Raw genomic sequence first — 19,565 nt, forward strand, 5'->3', positions numbered from 1 at the left:
TGAAAACGTTCTTCTTCCATATGTTGGCTACATATAGCTTGTTTTTTCTCTGATAAGATATTCAATGGCAAATCCAACCTCGCGAATTTCAGAGGTGAAGTTCTCTGGAAATCTTAAATAATTGTTGTTGATTGCAGATGTGTCTAGTAGTTTCCATTAATTTTCCTTGTAAAGTGGGAAGAATGGCGCTAGGCTTACCGCACCGTGACATCACTGCCGGAAGATGTCAGGAGTAAACAGGAGATGTGTGGGATTGGCAAAAACGGCCACTCCCACAGTGATTGCGATGAAAATTATTCTCTATGTTTTTTACTGATTAACGCTAAATTCATTAAATAACCGCAAACATATTAGTTTTAGGTATAAATAATGATCCATTGAACATTCCTGCGGACCGGACTTCTCCTTTAATTTAATTCATGAAAATTTGGTAATGATCCAGATCATGTGTGAGTTTTATCTATAGATGTAAGACACAATATGAGACAAAATTTGCAGCTTGGTTGAGTCCTTTACTAATTTGGATTTAGTAATAGTATGAAAAGAAAAACCCTAACAAAACCCTATCAAAATTTTAAATGGTAGCAGATAGGAAGTGACCTTGCATGTCCTCAATACAAATTCATTTAAGAAACCTAAACAAGCAGCGTTAATGTTAATATACAATATATATATATTAGTGCTGTCAAAATTATCGCGTTATTAACGCGTTAACGCGAGGCCATTTTAACGGCGATAATTTTTTTAACGTGAGATTAACGCTATGTGGTTTTATGGTACAATTTTCCAAGTACATCCCTCTGCAGCCTGCGGGAAGGCGGGGCTATTTTCCCCCAGTCTATGCATTTCTCATAGGCTTCGAGAACGGAGCTCCTCAAGGAAAAAAGACGTTGATACACTGGGTGACGCTAGTGCCTTTTCTTTAAGCCCCACCACCAACAAACAAGTTGAGTGTCTGGTAACTAGTAGCAACCTGAAATACGCTGAGAAAACAGCCCACATGGAAAGAACCTATATGAGGATATATGCGCATATATGAAACCTATATGCGTCATATATGTGCATATATATTATCATGTATGCACATATATGCTGTATATATGCGCATATATGACGCATATAGGTTTCATATATGCGCATATATACAGCATATATGTGCATACATGATAATATATATGCACATATATGCTGCATATAGGCTAGATTGAGGTGCATATATGTGCATATATTTGCATATATATGTACATATATGCTGCATATAGGCTAGATTGAGGTGCATATATGCAAATATGATTATATATATATGCATATATGCTGCATATAGGCTAACTTGAGGGGCATATATCCACATATATGATAATATATATGCATTTATATGCTGGATATGCAAAATTGAGGTGCATATACAGGCCATAGGTCTCCGGTATTGCCTCTTTATATTCACATATAAGCCCTATACAGTATGTGTATGCAAGATGTTGACAGGATCTGGTCATTTTGTAGCTCATATCTCACTTTGGCAACTGTCATACATGATGACTAGCTAATTTACTATAATCAAGGCAAAAATTATGCAAGGACTTATGTATGTGCGAACACATGAAATTGGTATCTCTTGTAATTGGCATGTTATGGAATTTAACAATTGTGAGAAAAGTGAGAGGAAATGGAAAGCTATGATGTCTACATGTTTTCCTGAAACATTTACTAGGTCAATTCTTCTGTAAAGATAGTGGAAAAGAAGAGAATGTATAGCAAAACGGTTTGTCATTTTTTTATTTTGTAAATCAAGGGCCCGCCCCCCCATTTCAAGTCACTTCCAGATTCACATTACAGCTCACACATATCCACAAATTCACCATTACATCCACCAAATGCAATGCAAAATGAAATGTTTTCTGTATTGTTTTGATGCATTTTATAGATGAATTTTGCAGAAAGGTCATTAGAGTCTAAATGTATGACAAAAAAAGAAAGTACATAGAACATACATTCAAGTAATCATCATCCCACATCTATCTGAGCATTTCACTGTGGTTAATGAATTTGAAGACAATGTCAACATTTCTGTTCACAGTTTTAATGAACAGACACTTTTCTTTTATCTGAGATGCTTGTACAGCAACTAAAGGCCCAATACTTTTTCTTACAGGGATGAAATAACAAGGATTCTTAAATTGACTGCAGATGTCTTGTTTCACTTTTTGGTAGTACTTCCCCACTGCATAACATGTCTCCCCCTGCCCCAGATCACAGACAATAAATGTCTTCACAGAGAAAATACTTTCCTCTCGATCAGAAAGAATGACAGTGTATGAGTTTCTCCGAAAAGTCCGCGAGTAGTTTTGTGAATGAACTATTTCAGCATTAACAACTACTCTGCTAAAATACTTCACAGTGACTCTATTTTCAAGGTTGCTGATGCTATTCAATGCCAGAAAATCATCATTTCTGATCATACAAATCTTAGGCCTACCCAGAGATGTAACACCATGAGAGCGACTTACTTCCCGCACCATTTTTTTCTCAACTGAAAAAGACTCTAAGAGAGCTAAGTAATCATCAGAAGCTGCCACCATGTTTTTTTGGGAAAATGATGGAAATGCAACCTGTAGCCAAACTGTTTTCATTATCTGCAGAGAAACTCCCTGGCTGCTCTTTATCATATCTAAAAGGATCCCATTGTATGACTCAAACACAAATGCAGACTGTGCCCAGAGGGGACCCCAGTTTCTCACAGTATTGGGCAGATGAAGGCACAAATGTACATTGAAAGTGACATTATTGATCCCATAAAGGGTCTCCATTTCCTGAACAAACTCTGTTAGCAACCCCTCAGATTCTGATAAGTGCAGTGTTGATATATTCTCACCAAGTAGAAGAGAAACCCCCTTTACCAACTTAAACCAGTGCTTCAGATATTTTTCAGGCAAGACCTCTTTCAATGTTGGTATGCTGTAATAAAACAACCACATGCTCCACTCGTGTGCCTTCCAGAACTTTTTCTCTTTCACTGAGCGGGGAACACGGGAAACATTACAGGGGGGTTTAATAGAAGTTAAAATGTCATCAATCTGTTCTGTTGAGCGTCCGATATACCATGGTGATTGGTGGTTTTCAGAATTAAACCACAGAGTGGTGATGCTTCTTGCTACACCCAGCAGCACACTGTGCATATAATCTGGAACACAGCCATCAATGATATTAAAATCAGGTAGGCAAGACAAAATGCTAGGCCCTTTCACTCCCTTAGTGGGGTTTCCAGCAATCGCTTCTTCCACCAGATCATCAGTCTGGGAGGGATTCCTCAAATCTGTTTTTTCATAGGGATATGCCCTTACACGTCCCCTGCGTTTTAACACACTTGTTCCTTTCTGCATACAAAAAGAACATCCAAACTCGCCATTAAACTGTTTAAAGTTCTGAATCAGTGGCCGAGCAACTGAATCTGCCACCATGGTAGTAACAACTACTTTACTTGTTACAACTTCCCCACTTTCCCTTTGCCATATAAGACCATCAGAGTACAACTCTATGGATTCATCGACAAATGGCTTCATGTACGTGTTCATATTTGGTTTGTTTTGACCAAACCACAGGCCACAAAGCATAACATGTTTTGCACGTAGTTGTATTGGCAGTTCATTAATAGTACACAAAATTGGCCACAAACTTTTTGTGTTTGATTTGTGCACTGGCACTCCGTCACAGTTGAATGTCAGAGATATGTTGTCTGGGGATGCAAGGTGTGATTGTTTTTTGTATAAATGTCCATCGTATATATCTTTGATGGAAGCATCCTTCTTCTCAAAACGGTGTTCCAGGTGTTTCCCTAATTGGTGGTCCTCAAGCAGTTTTTTTAATTTGGTATTTTAGTGGCAAGTACAAAAAACACTGGTCTTTTTGTGCATGCACTTTTGGTGTGTCCTGGTCACAGACAGGGCACGTGACATTAAAGGGACCTTCCTGCACGCTTACATTGCAAATCTTGCATACATAATGTACTTCTAATATGTCTTTCACTGAATCAAATGCTTTATAGAAAAGGTACTTTGAGCCACTAACCACTTCCCCACCAGGACCAGCACTAAAGTTGATAAGATGCATGATGTCCTCCAAGGCTCTATTTGTCAATCCGTGTTTGAGTTTTAAAGCAAGCAGCAGGAGTTCCACCTGTTCTTTTGTTGGTTCCTGGTCTAAAGTTTGACTTGTGGGGTCTTCTAGATGTTCCTCTACTGGCTCCCCGGGTAAAGAGCTAGGTCCAGGTATGGGTTGGTTCATCTGTGAATTTAAAACATTGGATTAGCAATACCAAATTTGCACGGACTCATAAAAACATACCATTTCATGTGGTTGGTAACCACCTGCATTTGAAGTTTTGTATATGGCCAATTGAGAGTGATAATGCAGAACAAAGACAAAAACATGGGTATCGCTGCAATATGGAAAGGACAAAGTAATATGGTATTTTCAATAGGGATGCACGATATTGGATTTTGGCCGATAGTCGATATGTTCAAACTCTTTTTGGCCGATGTCGATATTTACACCTCTTTTTATTTCATTCAAGAGGAAGCCCAGTCTCTCATTTTCTGCTTGTATACTATTACTCATTTGTTGTAGATACATATTAAACAAGCATTCGATTCTAAAAAAATAAATCAATTATTTCAGAAATGTAAATATAGCCATTCACCTCTGCAAAATAAGTAAATTATTTATCAGTGTTACATTTAATTTTTATGTAAAACATTTACAACTAAGTTCTACTGTATATATATTTTTTGAGCTGCAAACTGTAACAACAGTGAGTTGTATAATGTAGTCCAGACCGCAGTCCTTAGGATGTGCTTAAAGCATAGACAGGCTGAAAAACCCCAGCTGGTTTGTTTTGTTGTATAATGGTAAAGTAGGTGGCGGTAATGCAACATTTTTAATGCAACAAACTCACAAAGAAGAAGAAGAGGAAGAAGAAAAAGAAGTGCCGTGCACGGCCAGCTGCGGTGTGAAAGCCGCTTAGATTTAGCCATGTTACGGGCATTTTCGCGTAAAACGACAAGCACTCGCTCCCATTATTTTCCATCTTCCAAAAAAACTGTGAAACACGGATACAAATGCAGTTGCTGTGTGAGAGCTGTAGCATTCGTGTGAGCGTAGAGCAGCTTTTTTAAGAGGGAGGTCTTGACAGGCAAAACAAGACATGACTAATATGAATCTAATATGACTAGCGTCGGAGAGGAGCTTCTCAATGTGATTGGCAACAACACTGGAGTTCAGAAAAGTAGCGCCGGATAGTTAACATTATATCAATAACATACCGTAGCTATAGATACATCATTAGCCTGTGGAAGCTAACGCCTTCCACCTCGCTAAACGGCTAGTTGCCAATAGCAATTCATTCAATGATTTTGTCATTAAGCTCTTTAATTTGTAATACATTTCGGTCATCATGTGCGTACAGTCAACACGTGACCTTATCGGCCAGACTTATCGGGAGAAATGTTCATATCTGCCGATGCCGATGATGGTCATTTTAAGCTTTTATCGGCCGAAACCGATGTCGTTCCGATACTGTCGTGCATCCCTAATTTTCAATTTGTACTCCACTTTAAGCAAAGTGGAAGTTTGTGTTGTGGAATTATCTTATGATGATTTACAGTAACTAGTGTGCATACACAAAAACAAAAACAAACAAAAAAAATACCTAATTTGAATATTTTTGCTATTTTTTGTAACTTACTATGTCATCAGAAGCTGTAGACACCAGGTCATCCTGACTGTCCTCTTGGGTGAGATTCCTAAAATAAAAATACATAAAAATGAAATATGTAAAGTTATGGCTACATGTGTTAGGGGTTGGGGAAAAAAAAGATTATTAGATGCATCGCAATTCGGACATGCAAGATTCTGAATCGATTAAACATCAAGCATCGATTATATAATTTTCTTTCTAACGTAATGCTGACGGAACGCAAAAGACGGAACTCGTAAGTGCGCGACTGCAGAACACGGACGGTCTGCATGCACACACTCACCACACGAGAGATGGCTCAGCAGGAAGTTCGACCTGCTCCCTCAGGATTAAAAGCAACTGTATGGAAGCACTTTGGATTCTATGAAAACCAAGCGAAGCGTTAGTTGGACAAGAGCTATGCTGTACGCAAGTTGTGTCAAACTACCTCCCGGAAGAAGAAAAAAGCTGCCGGTTGTAACGTTAGCTGCGAACCAGACGACAATGAAGCAAGCGATGTCAAAGCTTCCACCCGGAGGAAGAAAAGGCTAAGAGAATTACACATTCGATTGCAATATTTAGTGCCAGGGATTTGCGTCCTTACTCGGTTGTTGAAAACCAGGGTTTTTATCTGAGCAATTCATATGTTATATATTCTAAAATCAGACGTTGTAGACTCTTATTTATTATTGCATATGTGCAATTTATATTATTTATTTAATTTAAGTGCAATTAATAAGTTATTCAGAATGTCACATGCTTGTATGAAAGCAGTACAAAAGCTTTGTATGATTTTTGGCTCAACAAAATTTTATTTTTTATCTGATTTGACTTGCTAAAATGCTTCTAATTGTTGTATAAATAAATATTATTGGGAGTAAATTAATCGTGAATCATTACAAATATTTTGCTTTAAAAGTACAACGCAGTCGCTGATAAAATTCTGTATTGGAAAAAATGTATTCATCAAGATGCATTGATAATCATCTTATAATCGAATCGCAGTCGTCAGAATCGTAAATGCCCAGAGATTCCCACCCCTAATGTGTGTGCGTGTTTTCTACTTACGGAGTTGTAGAAGAAGAGGCCACAGCTTCTTCATCATCACCAATATCTTCAGAAAAGTGCCTAACAAAAAAGTTGTGTTAATGTTAAAACACTTCATGCATCACTCAATATAATAGGATAAAAATGGCTGATTGATGAAAACTATAAATGTTTTACAATTAATTTGGAAATTATGCCACATACGTTTAAATAGTATAAGAAATGATCTGTAACTTTAGCTGGTAATTAGCTCTTTAACTTAGCAAGCTAGCTTCTAGCACGTTTTGTTAATACTTACTTTCGTTTACGTCTTCTCTCTGTTCTTTCTGGAACAGGTGCTTCGTCGTCAACGAGGTACCTTTTGTAACGTAATGGATCCATATGTACTACTTTTCTTTAAAGGCGTCTTATTTCCTTTACGTTATTTACCGTTATACTTGCAGGCTTTTGTCTCCGCGGTACTTGCTGCTAGAAACCAATAGTCTTCTTCATTATCTGTTGTTTGTAATGGCGGATTGGCAGGCCAACGTAAAAAACGCATTTCCGCCACCTACTGATCCTGTCGTGTGGAGTGCACAATTTTGGAAGACTGCGCAATCACCCAAAAGAAAACAAGAAAAAAAAAGAATCCAATAAACTAAATCCTATTAATTGTTCCTGTATCTTTTAGATATTTGAATAATATTAATTTAACTCTTCGTTGTCTTATCTCGTTTCCTAACAATGCTTTTTATTGAAATTCCATTAATGCCCTATTATCTCAACTCTTAGTTGAACTTCACTTCTCCCTTACATACGCAAACACCTCTAAAATAAAATGTAGTCACTGTTTCTTGGATCACCACATTTATCACAATTACCTGTATTCATGTTTCCCTATTTTAAAAAGACTGTATTTAATGCTGTGTGACCTATTCTTAGCCTGATATATATATCTTTTTTTCCTATTTTCCATATCTTTATCCTCTCCTTTCCAACTTTTGAATCTGATATAAAATATCTTCATTTATGACGGTCATTATTCCATATCGTTTAGCCATACTTTCCGAGTTATCAATTGTTATCAATATTTTAATTTCTGATTTTACTTAAAAATACATTCATTTCTGATTTTGCTGATGATTAATGCTTTCTTTGCAAGCTTTTCCGCTTTCCCTCATTTCCATACTAACACACAACCCACATGTGCTGGCCACCCAGGAAAGTAGAACTCTAGTATTATTTAAACTGCCTCTTCTTTCTAAATAAACTTTTGCAATACATCTCAAGAATATTCAAATCAATGCTAGTTTTCAGATTTCCCACTTAGAAAGCTATTTAGCGTAGCCATTGAGTCCTGTAACATATTATACAGTTTCTTAGTGGTTGAGGGCATCTTTACGATCCACTGTAGGCTAATATGATAGCTAAATACTTTCAGTTGAAAATACGTAGACACATGAGATTAGATATTCTTTTTGCAATTTTAGTATTTTGAATGCCTATTTTGTATAACATCTATCTATTAAGTAAGGTGTTTATATTTCGCATCTAGCTATACAAACTATACTGGATCCTTAAGTCTTGTTTGACCTAATCACTGGCATAATAACATCTCTTCAAAAGACTGACAGCTTGCTGCTACCTTCCTTGTGCTTCTACCTTCATTCTGAAGCTACCTTCTATCTTCTTCTTTCTTCTTTCTTCTTCTTCTTTACGTTTTAAGGGCAGTGATTGCAGCATAGACTTTTTGAAGGTGCCATACCTATAGCCTATGAATCTATCCCTATATTTTTCCCAGGGACTGTTACAAACTGCTGTCTGCGGTATCCTTAAGCCCAGGCTGGTCAAACTCATTTTAAGCTCAGGGGCACGGACTATCTTCGACGACTGGCATGGGAGCTGGTTGGTGTGGGCTTGGGAAAGAGAAGTTTACGGTCCCCTGCTTGGACCAGCTGCCGCGCCCTGCGATTATGGATAAAATGGATGAGACTGATAGGGAATGGAAATACAAAATGGTTAATTGTTTATTAAATTAAAAACATTAAGAACAAATAATGTGATCTCTTACATTTTAACAGGTAAAAAAATACTAATCCAAAACAATATATGATAATATGATTCATTTACATCACCCTAGTTTAGTCATGTTTCACAACCCTGTTCTGCCGCGGTTCATCCCTGGTAATTTGATAGATTTTAAATAATAAATTTTTGTATATAAAAAGACAAATAAAGATCAATGTTTGTTTAGCTGTGTGTTAGAAGTTACGGACCGTTGGAAAAAACCTGAAAGCCCTGAGAATTAAATCCTAATGCATATTTTTAATTCATATTTTTTGAAAATATATGAAAACCAAGATACCTGTGTTCCATGACCAGAATTGGTATTCAAATGGTGTGGTATTTAAAAATACAATTCTACATGCAATAAAAATTTATATCAAACAAGGTACATGTCATTAAAAACCTATCTACATTAAAGTACTTGAAAATCTTTTAAATTCATAACCACTCACGGAAAAACAGGGTCCAAACGTTTGTCTAGTGACGAGGGTCTATGAACTCAAAAAACACAATTGATTCACATAATAAAAACAACATAAAAATACCACGATTAGAAATTCAACTGCCATGAGGCTAAGGCACAAAACATATACTTTCAAAAAAAGGTTTAGACCTAATACCGAAGTATCACATGAAAAAGATCAGAAATAGAACTATTATGATTAAAAGAAAAAAAAGAAAAAAAAAAAAATAGAATGAGGCCAAGGGGCCCAATTCAGAGAATCACTCCCAATGGGCTTCTATGCACAGCTCCACTACTTCCTGAATTTTAAAAAAGGCAGCTCCTTATGTTTCGCCTGTCTTTCAAATACTGGACGAGACTGATTAATCTCCAGGTGTGTCTCGGCCAGAGATTACACATAGGTCACTACACAACCTGGATACAAAAATCAGTCTGCATCAATTCAATGAAATGACGAGGAAACAAAGGAGCTGCTTTAACTTCAGAAGAGTGGAGCAGTATCGACATAGAGCCTATTGGACCGCTCTACGGCCTCTCACGGACACAGCTTTATATCATGACGGTCCATCATCACCTTATCATCGAGAGGTTTTGGCGCGGAAAGAATAGACATGGTTATGGGTGCACAATAAAGGCGATATCAGCTGGGAAGGCGGCATCCGTTATGTTCTTCTACGAATGGGTACTGAGGGTGAGGAGACGGAGGGGCGCGATAGTAATTTTGCCCGATCGACTGTGGTCCTAAATTTTTCATTTATGAGAATTTCTTAAGAGGAAGGAAAAAACTGAGAAGCTGGTGGAATGGTAGAAAAGGCGCCGCCAACCGTGGTGCTACTTCCGAGCCAGAATTATTGAAGTGGCAAGTAAAGTTAAGGCCTAACTTCATCTGATGTTATGAAGTTAACGTTATAGGACTAGACAATATTAAATGGCTTTGCTTGCACTTGAAAAAGTGTAAAATGGATCTTGCTATGCCGGCTGCAAGGCCTCATAAGTGGAGCTAGACATTAACATTTACTTAATTTGCATAAGTTAGCTTACTTTCCATTTGGGAGGAGGGTTTTAAAGTACTTCTTGGATTTCTGAGAGATCATACAAGTAGCTATATAATAGAAATTTTCATATATCAATAATGACCTGAGTAAAAAAAAAAATTAAAACTTTCGAAGACAATTGATTTTTTAGGCTTTTTAGCTCAAGCCTCCTTAAAAAATTTCGCCGCCGGTGTCACGTGAACCGATGACGTAGTTCGATGCCAAGTCGTTGATCCTGTTTACACTGGCAACACTACTTCTTCCTTACTTGCAAAACTAACTCTTTCCCTTAAACAAAAATAGTCCGGGAAAAAACATGGTTAAAATTAGGTGCTGCAACTTACGATAATTTTAAAAACGATGACTCCGGCCGATTATTTTTTCGATTAATCGATGGAATCGGAACACAACAATTCTTTATATTAACCTCTTTATTCCAAAATAGAAACATTTTAGGGACAGAACAAACAGGCACACAAGTACAGTTTGGCTACATCTAACTGTACTGGTGCAAGATATGAAAAATAAAATGTTTGTGTGATAAAACTAACGCAAACTTAACAGTGAGAAATGTAGCTGTAACATCCACTAAAAAAAGGGTACGCTTTGTCTATCATAAAGCGCAAAAAGAGAACAGAGGTCCATTTTGTGTTTTTTAAAGCCCCTAAGGGGTTCAAACAACAGGCCCCCACATTTCAACAGAATGAGTTTTTTTTTTAGACTAGGAAGAGTACATGCCTTTTAAGACAGGAAAGTATAGGCATTACAGTTGCTACTTGAGAAAATACTTAACCAAATAGAATAAAAATAGCCCTGTTGGTTTCAAATTATCAATTGTATTTGGGAATGAAAAATGAGAGAACTAGGTGCTAAAAAAACACATCCACCAAAGACAGGAATATTTACATGGGAATTGTCAGATAATTAATTGACATAGTTCCAGATCTTTCTTTTCTGGATTTGTATTATGCTTTACTTCCATAAAAAGCAGTGATCTTCTTTATCTTTCTATTGCCAAAGATTTAAACTTTAAAAGCCATGCCCTTCATAATTTGCAAGTTTAATTTATGTATAAAAGTGAAAATATAACGACTGCTTACGAGGCTAATTCAAATGAAATTAACAACAAGTAAAATAAATAGTGCCACAAACCTATCACATCACTGTCTGTAACCGACTAACACGGTAAGGAAAAGCATAGCAGATGAGCTACCTGAGAAAACTGTCCTGGCAGAACCACGATTATAAACCCGATTCCAGCCCATTTCGTTTAATCTACTTAAATATGTTTTTTATTATATATATAGTCAATCGTAACAGAGCTATGCGCTGTAATTCATGTTAAATATCATTCTTACTTTGTAATCCACATGTGAACTTGTCCATTGTGTGTCCTCCATTGCACTCTATGTAGCTTAGCTGGGCTAAGTCAACGCACTATGTACATTGAACCAACGACGTGACCCAGATTGTGATTTTCCGCCTACGGGGCGTGTCGCTACACGGTGCACATTTTAGTCCAAAAAAATATCGTTCACAGCACGAAAATTCCCGATCTATAAAGCCAAACCATTTTCTGAAAATAAGGTCACAAAAGCATTTTTTTCCAAGTTCGGTCGATTTTACGAAAAGTAGTTCACGAAGAACTTTTTAATGTTTGATTTGGTAACGTTGAACTGATATAGACAAGACGTATGCATCATGGAAAACGTTTCTAATCTTTGCACCATGAAAGGAATAATGAAAAAACTCTCCAAAATCAAACTGTCGTGAGAATTGATAAGGAGAAAGAATACACACAAGGGCAAACACACGTCCTCAACCTCCCCGAAATACTAAAGTACAGTGACCACAGGGGTCTAACTGAGAAGGCTTCAAAGAAAAAGGGTTTAACATAATCTGACTTCAACCACATTGGTCTGATGCTTAAATTTATCTCCCCCTTCTCACTTGAGTTCCTATAATGTAATGCATGTGTGTGGTTTTGTAAGTATGTCTATTCTATGATGATTCCATGTGCTTTGTTGACAATATGATCAAGGTGCAAGGTCATTAACATAAGTTAACATAAGAGTATGGGATAAAAGTACAGTCCGGTCTCTCTGTCACCAAGGTTTTACCATCAAAAGGGAGGGGCTGTCCAAATCAAAGCCACCAGGAGGGTGAGAAGCAGGAGGTCATGACATACTATCAAGAACAAGTACACAACCACGTCTGCGATCCTGTGTGTTTTTGTTTCCATTACAAAACAGCAGCAGTTATAAGGTATGAAAGCAGTCCACAATAGGGAAAATTTATCCCCTTTGTCCCCGAGATAGTCAGGATAAGGTGGCGGAGAGATGAGGAGGGAAGAGGAGGAGGGTGTGGGAGGAGGCGGATACGCTTGATATACAGCACTTCATAGAGACAAGGTACACATAGCAGTCTCAAAGCAGAGAGAGTTATTACATTAGCAATAACAGTAAAATAAAGTAAGACTTTTATAATAAAGTGCATTAATCAGGTAGCTGATAGCCAGGAATACATTCACCCCAGAAGGCCAACTATGTCCCCCCTCCTCTCTCTTTCTCTTTGCCTACCAGCGGGCCAGCGAAGAGAAAGAGTGAGTATTTGGGATGAAAGAGGACCATAAAACCCACCATCGTAAGAAAAGGTAGCCCTAAATTGATGACATCCATTAGATAGTGTGTAATACATCATAACATTACATGAAATACAAGATTGGAAATTTTCAATATTGTGTTTATAAGTAAGGAATAAGTAAAAGGAGGCCTGGACAACCAATTTATATATACCAGAGGGGAGAGTTTTATGCCCTAGACTCCTAGACATCCTCCCAGCCAATCAGAATAAACAAGTTTGCACCATAATGGGGGAAAAAAATGCATTGCAATATTTTCTCCCCCAACGATACAATATAGGAGCGATATTGTGACATATCAATTCAGGCTAAAGTCAAATAATTACCAATATCCGTGATATAAAAAATTGAATTAATAAAGCAAGCTCATTACAGTGCAAAAGTAAAACACTGTTGGCCATCATCATAATTGCCGTTGTTAAGTTGTTCATGAACAAATTGTCAGCGTTTCCCAAAAACTCCACAAGCAAAGTAACGTTACCTCTTTTTGGTGAACATCCACCTTTTTTTTGTAGCCAGTAAATGGTCCCAAACAGTTGTTCCCTAAGAGCTGCTCACCCTGTGTCAGCTGCTCTGCTGACATTCTCAGAGCACAATGATAAAATGTAGGCACATAAAATGTCTTCACCATCGTACGCATAACTTAATATTTAATATAGACCTAGTCTAATCAAAAGGAAATGTACACTACAAATGTGCTTTACAAGAACCGTTTTCAACGAATGGCAGTGAGTGACAGTGTCCAGGGCCCAATGATGAACGGTCTGTATTATGCTACGACTAATCATAGCATTGATAGTGCTGTATGTGCCCATCCCCGTACGTGCCGAGCAGGTTAGGCTACAGCTAACAACAACACAGCGGAGGTTATCCGCCGTTGATAGATGTTATAATAAACATAAGGTTATAGACAACAACCCACACACAAAGCTTAAAGTTTAAAGATAACGAAGTGTGTGAGTGGTGTGTGTAGTGTGTGTGTGTGTGTGTTGTGGCGACAGCGAGCACCAGTGTTGCTCGCATTGGTCCTGCAGTTTTCTCTGGTGGCTTGTGAATATTGTTCAGCCCCTAGAATCAACCATCCCATTTTAGAAATGAAGTGATATAGAACAATTAAATTTTGTTTCTTTTCTCTGTCTCAGTTTTCCGTAGACACCAGATCTGCTGAAGGTTAGAAACAGCCTGGACGAACAGATTTGGGGAGAAAAGAAAATTCACCCAATGAAAAGACAAATTGCAGGAGTTGAGGAATGAACTCCAAACTCTTAAAAAAGGAAAATGAACGTCTGAAGACAAATATCATCAATCGTAGTGTTTCTTTTCTAATTTTATTTAATAATAGCAGGGTTTTTTCGAGGAAGATAGTGATTTTTTCGTAGGCAGGAGGAATTATAAACTTAGAAATTTTTATATAGGGCTGGCAGCACACATGTTTGTGAAAAATAAATGCTATGTTGTTAAGCTGGTGGAGGTAGTGAGCATAGTCTCACATAGCCACTCATCAAGATTTCAAATTAGAGATTAAAGCTGCAAGCAGCGATGGACGGGCCCTCGCACGGTCAGTGCTGGGTGCTATTTGATTTTGAGGATTGACATATATTCATTGTATAACTTTCATTCTAATATCACCTCAAATTCAAGTGACCTGTCCATTATTGCTCAAAAGGTAATTTCTTCTGATTGTCATTGATTTTTTTACAAAATTGTTTCTTCTCTCAGGCAGAGCTGTTAGAGAATTGTGATGTTGAGACTAATTTAAAGTGTTAATTATTATCATGTATTTGCACTTAATGTATGTGAAGTTACTAAACTTTTATTTTTCTTTTATGGACAAGACTGGAAGGACCTCCTGTGGAAGATCTTGATTCTCCTTGAGACTTTTGTGCAAGAACCGTGGGTAAACCCCCACGATTTTTATTGTATTTATTTAGTGGTACAGGTTACTATAAACAACTGGTATGGATTTTGATTATTTTTCGCTGATTTAACTTTTCTTTCTGCATGTCACTTTAATTTATTGGACATGTTTAGATGTTTCCAAGCCGTAAATATGATCTAGTTGGCTTCCTTTGGATAATAACAAAATGTGTTGTAGAGTTTTATACTACCAGTAATTTTCCCGGACTATAAGTCGCTCCGGGTGTACAAGTTGCACCAGCCATTAAAATGCCGTAATAAAGGAATAAAAAAAAAACATATATAAGTCACACTGGAGTATAAGTCTCATTTTTTTGTTGTTGCAGTTCGGTCTGGCGTGAGCATATAGTGAAATAACAGGCGCTCCGCTCCACTCTTCCTAACCTCCAAACCCCCCTCCTCACGACGCACACGATCGTCCGCACGCAAACCAAGTCTTCTTCCACCCGCTACGTGGGAGTTGTTTGGTTTGAAAATAACAGGTGTAAATGATAACCGGTAAAAATGTTGTAATAATTTCACACAACAAGATCGCTCCAGAGTAATAATGTCGCACCCCCTGCCCAAACAATGTAAAAAAACTGCAACTTATAGTCCTGCAATACAGTATTTTTCCTTTCTTCTCTAAGAATTCGAATCCAGAAAGGAGATAGAGCACAGAGGAAGACCGAGCCCTTTAAAAAGAGTCACATGTGACTGTGAGGCTCGTTGGAGAGGACATCCCAATGTGTGGGTAACCCATTTATACCTCAGGTTTGTTCTGTACTTAATTCACTTAAGGCTCCTACTGAGCTATAAGGATTTTTATGTTGGGTATAGTTATAGTAATATATAATTTTTACTTGCCCCACATGCATAAAGTTGTTGAAGTTTTACAATTGTTGAATTTAACAATGTTTTTCTTCTCAAACAAGACTGCATCAAGAGCTGAGACCTCAGCAAAAACACAGGTGAATAACATATTATGTAGTAATACATATTATGTGCTTTGTAGTAGCCAATTAGTGTTATAAGTTTAGGGCAATGATTATTTTGATTCATATCTTTATCATTAATCTGCATTTATAAAACCTATTTACTATTGGGAAACTAAGCATAAGAATCAATATGAAACATCAAAAGGTTTCTAAAAGTTGCCAATAAATGAATATTGTGATTTGAAATTATTTTTTTTAGATTGAAGTTATAAAGGGCTCTGGAGTGTTTTGTCGGGCAGAAGCATGGAAAGCAGCCCGCCTTGCCACCTCTGCTACTGCCATGGTTTCGGAATCTGCTGCTGGGCACCTTTGACCTGGAGACTTTGCTGAAAAGCAACCTAAATGGTACAAAATAAAATGTTCCTAATCTCTTCTGTCTTGGAAAAAAAGTTAGTCATAGTCTGTGGAATAAATTATGACTGTTATGTTTAGTACCTCAAGAAAACGTGATGTGTATATTAAAAAACAAAAACTCTTACTTTCTCCACCTTCATTTTGAAATATTATTTTAAGGTGGGAAGCCAACCAGAGGGGATGGGGAGCAGCTGGTCGCCCTTGACCAAATTAAAAAGGCAGCCATTATTGGTGAGTAAATGCATAATGCGTTGACAAGGGAAAACAAAACTTTAAAGACTTTATTTCACCACTTTAACCATAGCATACGTGTATCAATGTTTATTAGGCATCAACATAGACTGTATAAGGTAAGGCACCCATTATTTTTACTGTACCTGCTTAGCACCTATAATACTAATTCATCGTTTGCTCACTTCTTGATCCTACCTTTTGTCTTCTTAAGCCACATTTCTGGGGTATTGCACTGTAAGGTGTGTTGTCCTCTATTTTGTAGGACATATAGTGTTGCAAATAACTCCATTGCATGTTGTCGTCTGAAGGGTTAATAAAAAATCATATTCACCCCTCCTTCACCCTTAAACCATTCTGTCCTGTGTTTGTGCCTTAGTTTGTCTTTATCGGTAATGGATTTGCTTGATTTTAATGCGTGCCTTATTTCTCTTTGAGTAAACCTATCATGGCAGCTCGCCAGTGGAGTGGGTCAATGGGAGGCCATTGTAAAGTATTTTGGGTACGGTTGGGTGCAGGAAAAATTCTACAAAAGTGCAGTTTTGACAACGATATATGTTTACATGTGTAAAGTTTCTTACATCAGATTAAAAATTTGAGGGATTAGAAACTCTGAATCACTTTACATGTTAACAAATAATCCAAAGTGCATATGCATCAAGCCTTATTCAGAATAATAGCATGTGATGTTTCCAATCAGAATTCATTTTAGATTTAGAGTCCAATCAGAATCTTTCAATTGACAATTTTACATGACATATTTTTTATCATGGTGAGCCCTTTATCCAAAATATGTGTCCAATTGCAGCAAGCAGTAAGCACTTTGGGTTCCTGATGAAGTGGTATTTTAATAATATATTTTGGTCTTCTCTAGATGCTACATTGAAGAAGTGGCCTGCAGTCAGCCGAGGGCAGCTAGGCACATCTATTAATTCAAAGCTCACAGAGCTGAGAAGATCTACAAGATAATTTCTTGGGGGGTATTTCTGTAAATTTTTTTGTTCTTGTACTTTGATTGTTCTTAAGTAATAAATAATGTTAAATTTCTGCATTTTGGGCTATTATTTATGTTGCCTAGTAGCTATGGATTTTTATAATTTTGCTAATACATAGGTAAACAAGTGCATATATGTGTGGATTGATATAGGTAAACGTATCAGCGGATATAGCTACATGTATGCAGATGATCTTCACATATAGGTACATGTATGCACGGATATAGGTACACACATATATGTACATATATTTACATATAATATAGGAAAACGGCCAATTTTATATATGTACATATATGTGCTATTTCATATATGCACATATATGTACATATATGTGCTATTTCATATATGCACATATATGTACATATAATATAGGAAAACGGCCAATTTTATATATGTCACATATATTTAAAACCTATATCAAAACCTATATTAAAACATATATGTTTATATAGGTTCTTTCCATGTGGGAGATTACTGAGGTGAAATGGAATCTGCTACGGCACTCTTGTCGGTATCGTGTGTGTGTGTGTGTGTGTGGGTGGGTGTGTCTGTGTGTGGGTGAGTGGGTGTGTGTGTGTTCTCATTTTTGTTAAGAGGCTGAAAAGTAACTTTCTAGAGCATAGACTACCTTCATCTAGTGATGTCGGTCTATTGATTTTGATGTATTGATTGAAAATTGTTCATTATTATCTTGGTTAATTAACATCTAATGTTAACTCTACTAAATTTTATAGCAGTAGGGTAAAATGCTTGTCTTTGTTCAAAAGACTGTATTAACTGTAAAGACTGTCTTTTACATCAGCCTGTTTTCAGGGCCTTTTTTTTGGCTACATATTTGTTATTTTTTGCTACATGCCTCCCCATCTTCTTGCCATATGTTTCTATGGCATAAATCAGTATCTGTGACCTGTTTTCATTTTAAAAAAAGAACATTGGCACAAACCTAGCCTGTATGTATTTTTTTGTATGTCATCGAGAGTATTTAAATGATTTTCAATCAGGAAAAAAAATGTGCGATTAAAATGCGATTAATCGCGAGTTAACTCAGGCATTGATGCGATTAATCGCGATTAAAAAATTTAATCGATTGACAGCACTAATATATATATATATATATATATATATATATATATATATATATATATATATATATATTTATAAACTAAACTTATCAACATCATCATAAGAAGAATAAGTTCAATTCTGGTTTTCAGGCACTTTTTTTATTATTGCAGAGATTAAAAAAAGGCAAATTTGTTGTTGGGTAATTAGTGGAATAAGGTCCATCTATATCCATTGGCAGCAGCTGACAGCTGGAAGCTGTTAGGCATGTGAAAATGGATTTCTTCTTACTGTGAGACTAATTATGGACATACTAGCTTAGTGGGAAACCTCTGGTTTGGGTGTAGAACCCACCCCACAGCGTTTGCATAACTAATAGACACATCAGCAACAGGTCATCCCAGATCATGGCTGAGATCCAAGCAGAGCGAGAACTTTAACATTAAACAAGTTTTTTTTTTTTACAAGGTTTGCAGTACCTTGTATAAATATTTCTAAACCTTGAACTTGTTTTCATTACTGTATGTCATGCTACTGAAAAAGATCAAACTTAGGTTTTTATTATGGGGGAATTAAATGCAACAGACCTTAAGTAAATATTTGTATTTTTAAATGTTCTTAAATAAAGAGTTGTAAAATATTATGTTAATATGTATCTTTCCCTTCAGAGTAAATACTTATATATACAGTATATAATTCCACAGCTGTAGGTCTTTTGGGATATATCTTCATGAGCTTTGCACATCTAAAGACTGATATTGTTGACTATCATTCATTCCATAACAGCTCAATATCAGCCAAAATGGATAGAGAGCATCTCTGCACATGAATATTATATTGATTCAAATATTAGTGGTTCAAATTAGATCTGAGCTTTGACTAGACCAGGGGTGTCAAACTGGTTCCAGAAAGGGCCGTAGCACCAGACTCCATTCATCTCATCAAGTCATCATGTTCAGATTGGACTCACTTGATTAGATGAATGGAGTCTGGTGTGCTATTGCTTGGTTGGAAAGAAAACCTGCAGCCACATGGCCCTTTCTGGAACCAGTCTGACACCCCTG

The 19,565-nt window shown here is 36.9% G+C and overlaps 1 protein-coding gene and 1 long non-coding RNA gene across 5 annotated transcripts; one reads left to right on the forward strand and one right to left on the reverse strand.

Moving 5' to 3' along the window:
- Window positions 1-1,752: 1,752 nt before the first annotated feature.
- On the reverse strand, window positions 1,753-7,220 carry LOC119776934. 3 transcript variants are annotated; one of them, XM_038275590.1, is made up of 4 exons: window positions 7,077-7,220; window positions 6,800-6,859; window positions 5,741-5,798; window positions 1,753-4,281 (listed from the first exon to the last, which is right to left on the reverse strand). In XM_038275590.1, the coding sequence occupies exon 4, from the start codon at window positions 3,609-3,611 to the stop codon at window positions 2,016-2,018; it is 1,596 nt and encodes a 531-aa protein (XP_038131518.1). In that variant the 5' UTR covers window positions 3,612-4,281; window positions 5,741-5,798; window positions 6,800-6,859; window positions 7,077-7,220; the 3' UTR covers window positions 1,753-2,015. The 3 variants fall into 3 exon arrangements, with proteins under 3 accessions (XP_038131518.1, XP_038131519.1, XP_038131520.1); XM_038275592.1 differs by having other exon boundaries at window positions 1,760-4,281; XM_038275591.1 differs by lacking the exon at window positions 6,800-6,859.
- An 8,923-nt stretch (window positions 7,221-16,143) lies between these two features.
- On the forward strand, window positions 16,144-17,451 carry LOC119776959. 2 transcript variants are annotated; one of them, XR_005279853.1, is made up of 4 exons: window positions 16,144-16,201; window positions 16,370-16,441; window positions 16,539-16,560; window positions 17,316-17,451. It is a non-coding gene; the product is annotated as an uncharacterized LOC119776959 (long non-coding RNA). The 2 variants fall into 2 exon arrangements; XR_005279852.1 differs by lacking the exon at window positions 17,316-17,451 and having other exon boundaries at window positions 16,539-16,829.
- Window positions 17,452-19,565: the final 2,114 nt, after the last annotated feature.

Source organism: Cyprinodon tularosa, unplaced genomic scaffold (assembly GCF_016077235.1).
Source record: "Cyprinodon tularosa strain WSP-4 unplaced genomic scaffold, ASM1607723v1 ctg97, whole genome shotgun sequence".
NCBI lineage: Eukaryota > Metazoa > Chordata > Actinopteri > Cyprinodontiformes > Cyprinodontidae > Cyprinodon > Cyprinodon tularosa.

What these genes read in the sequence shown, in the direction of transcription:
- LOC119776934 (XM_038275591.1), bottom strand. Translation starts at nt 3,611, where the DNA reads ATGCTTTGTGGCCTGTGGTTTGGTCAAAACAAACCAAATATGAACACG.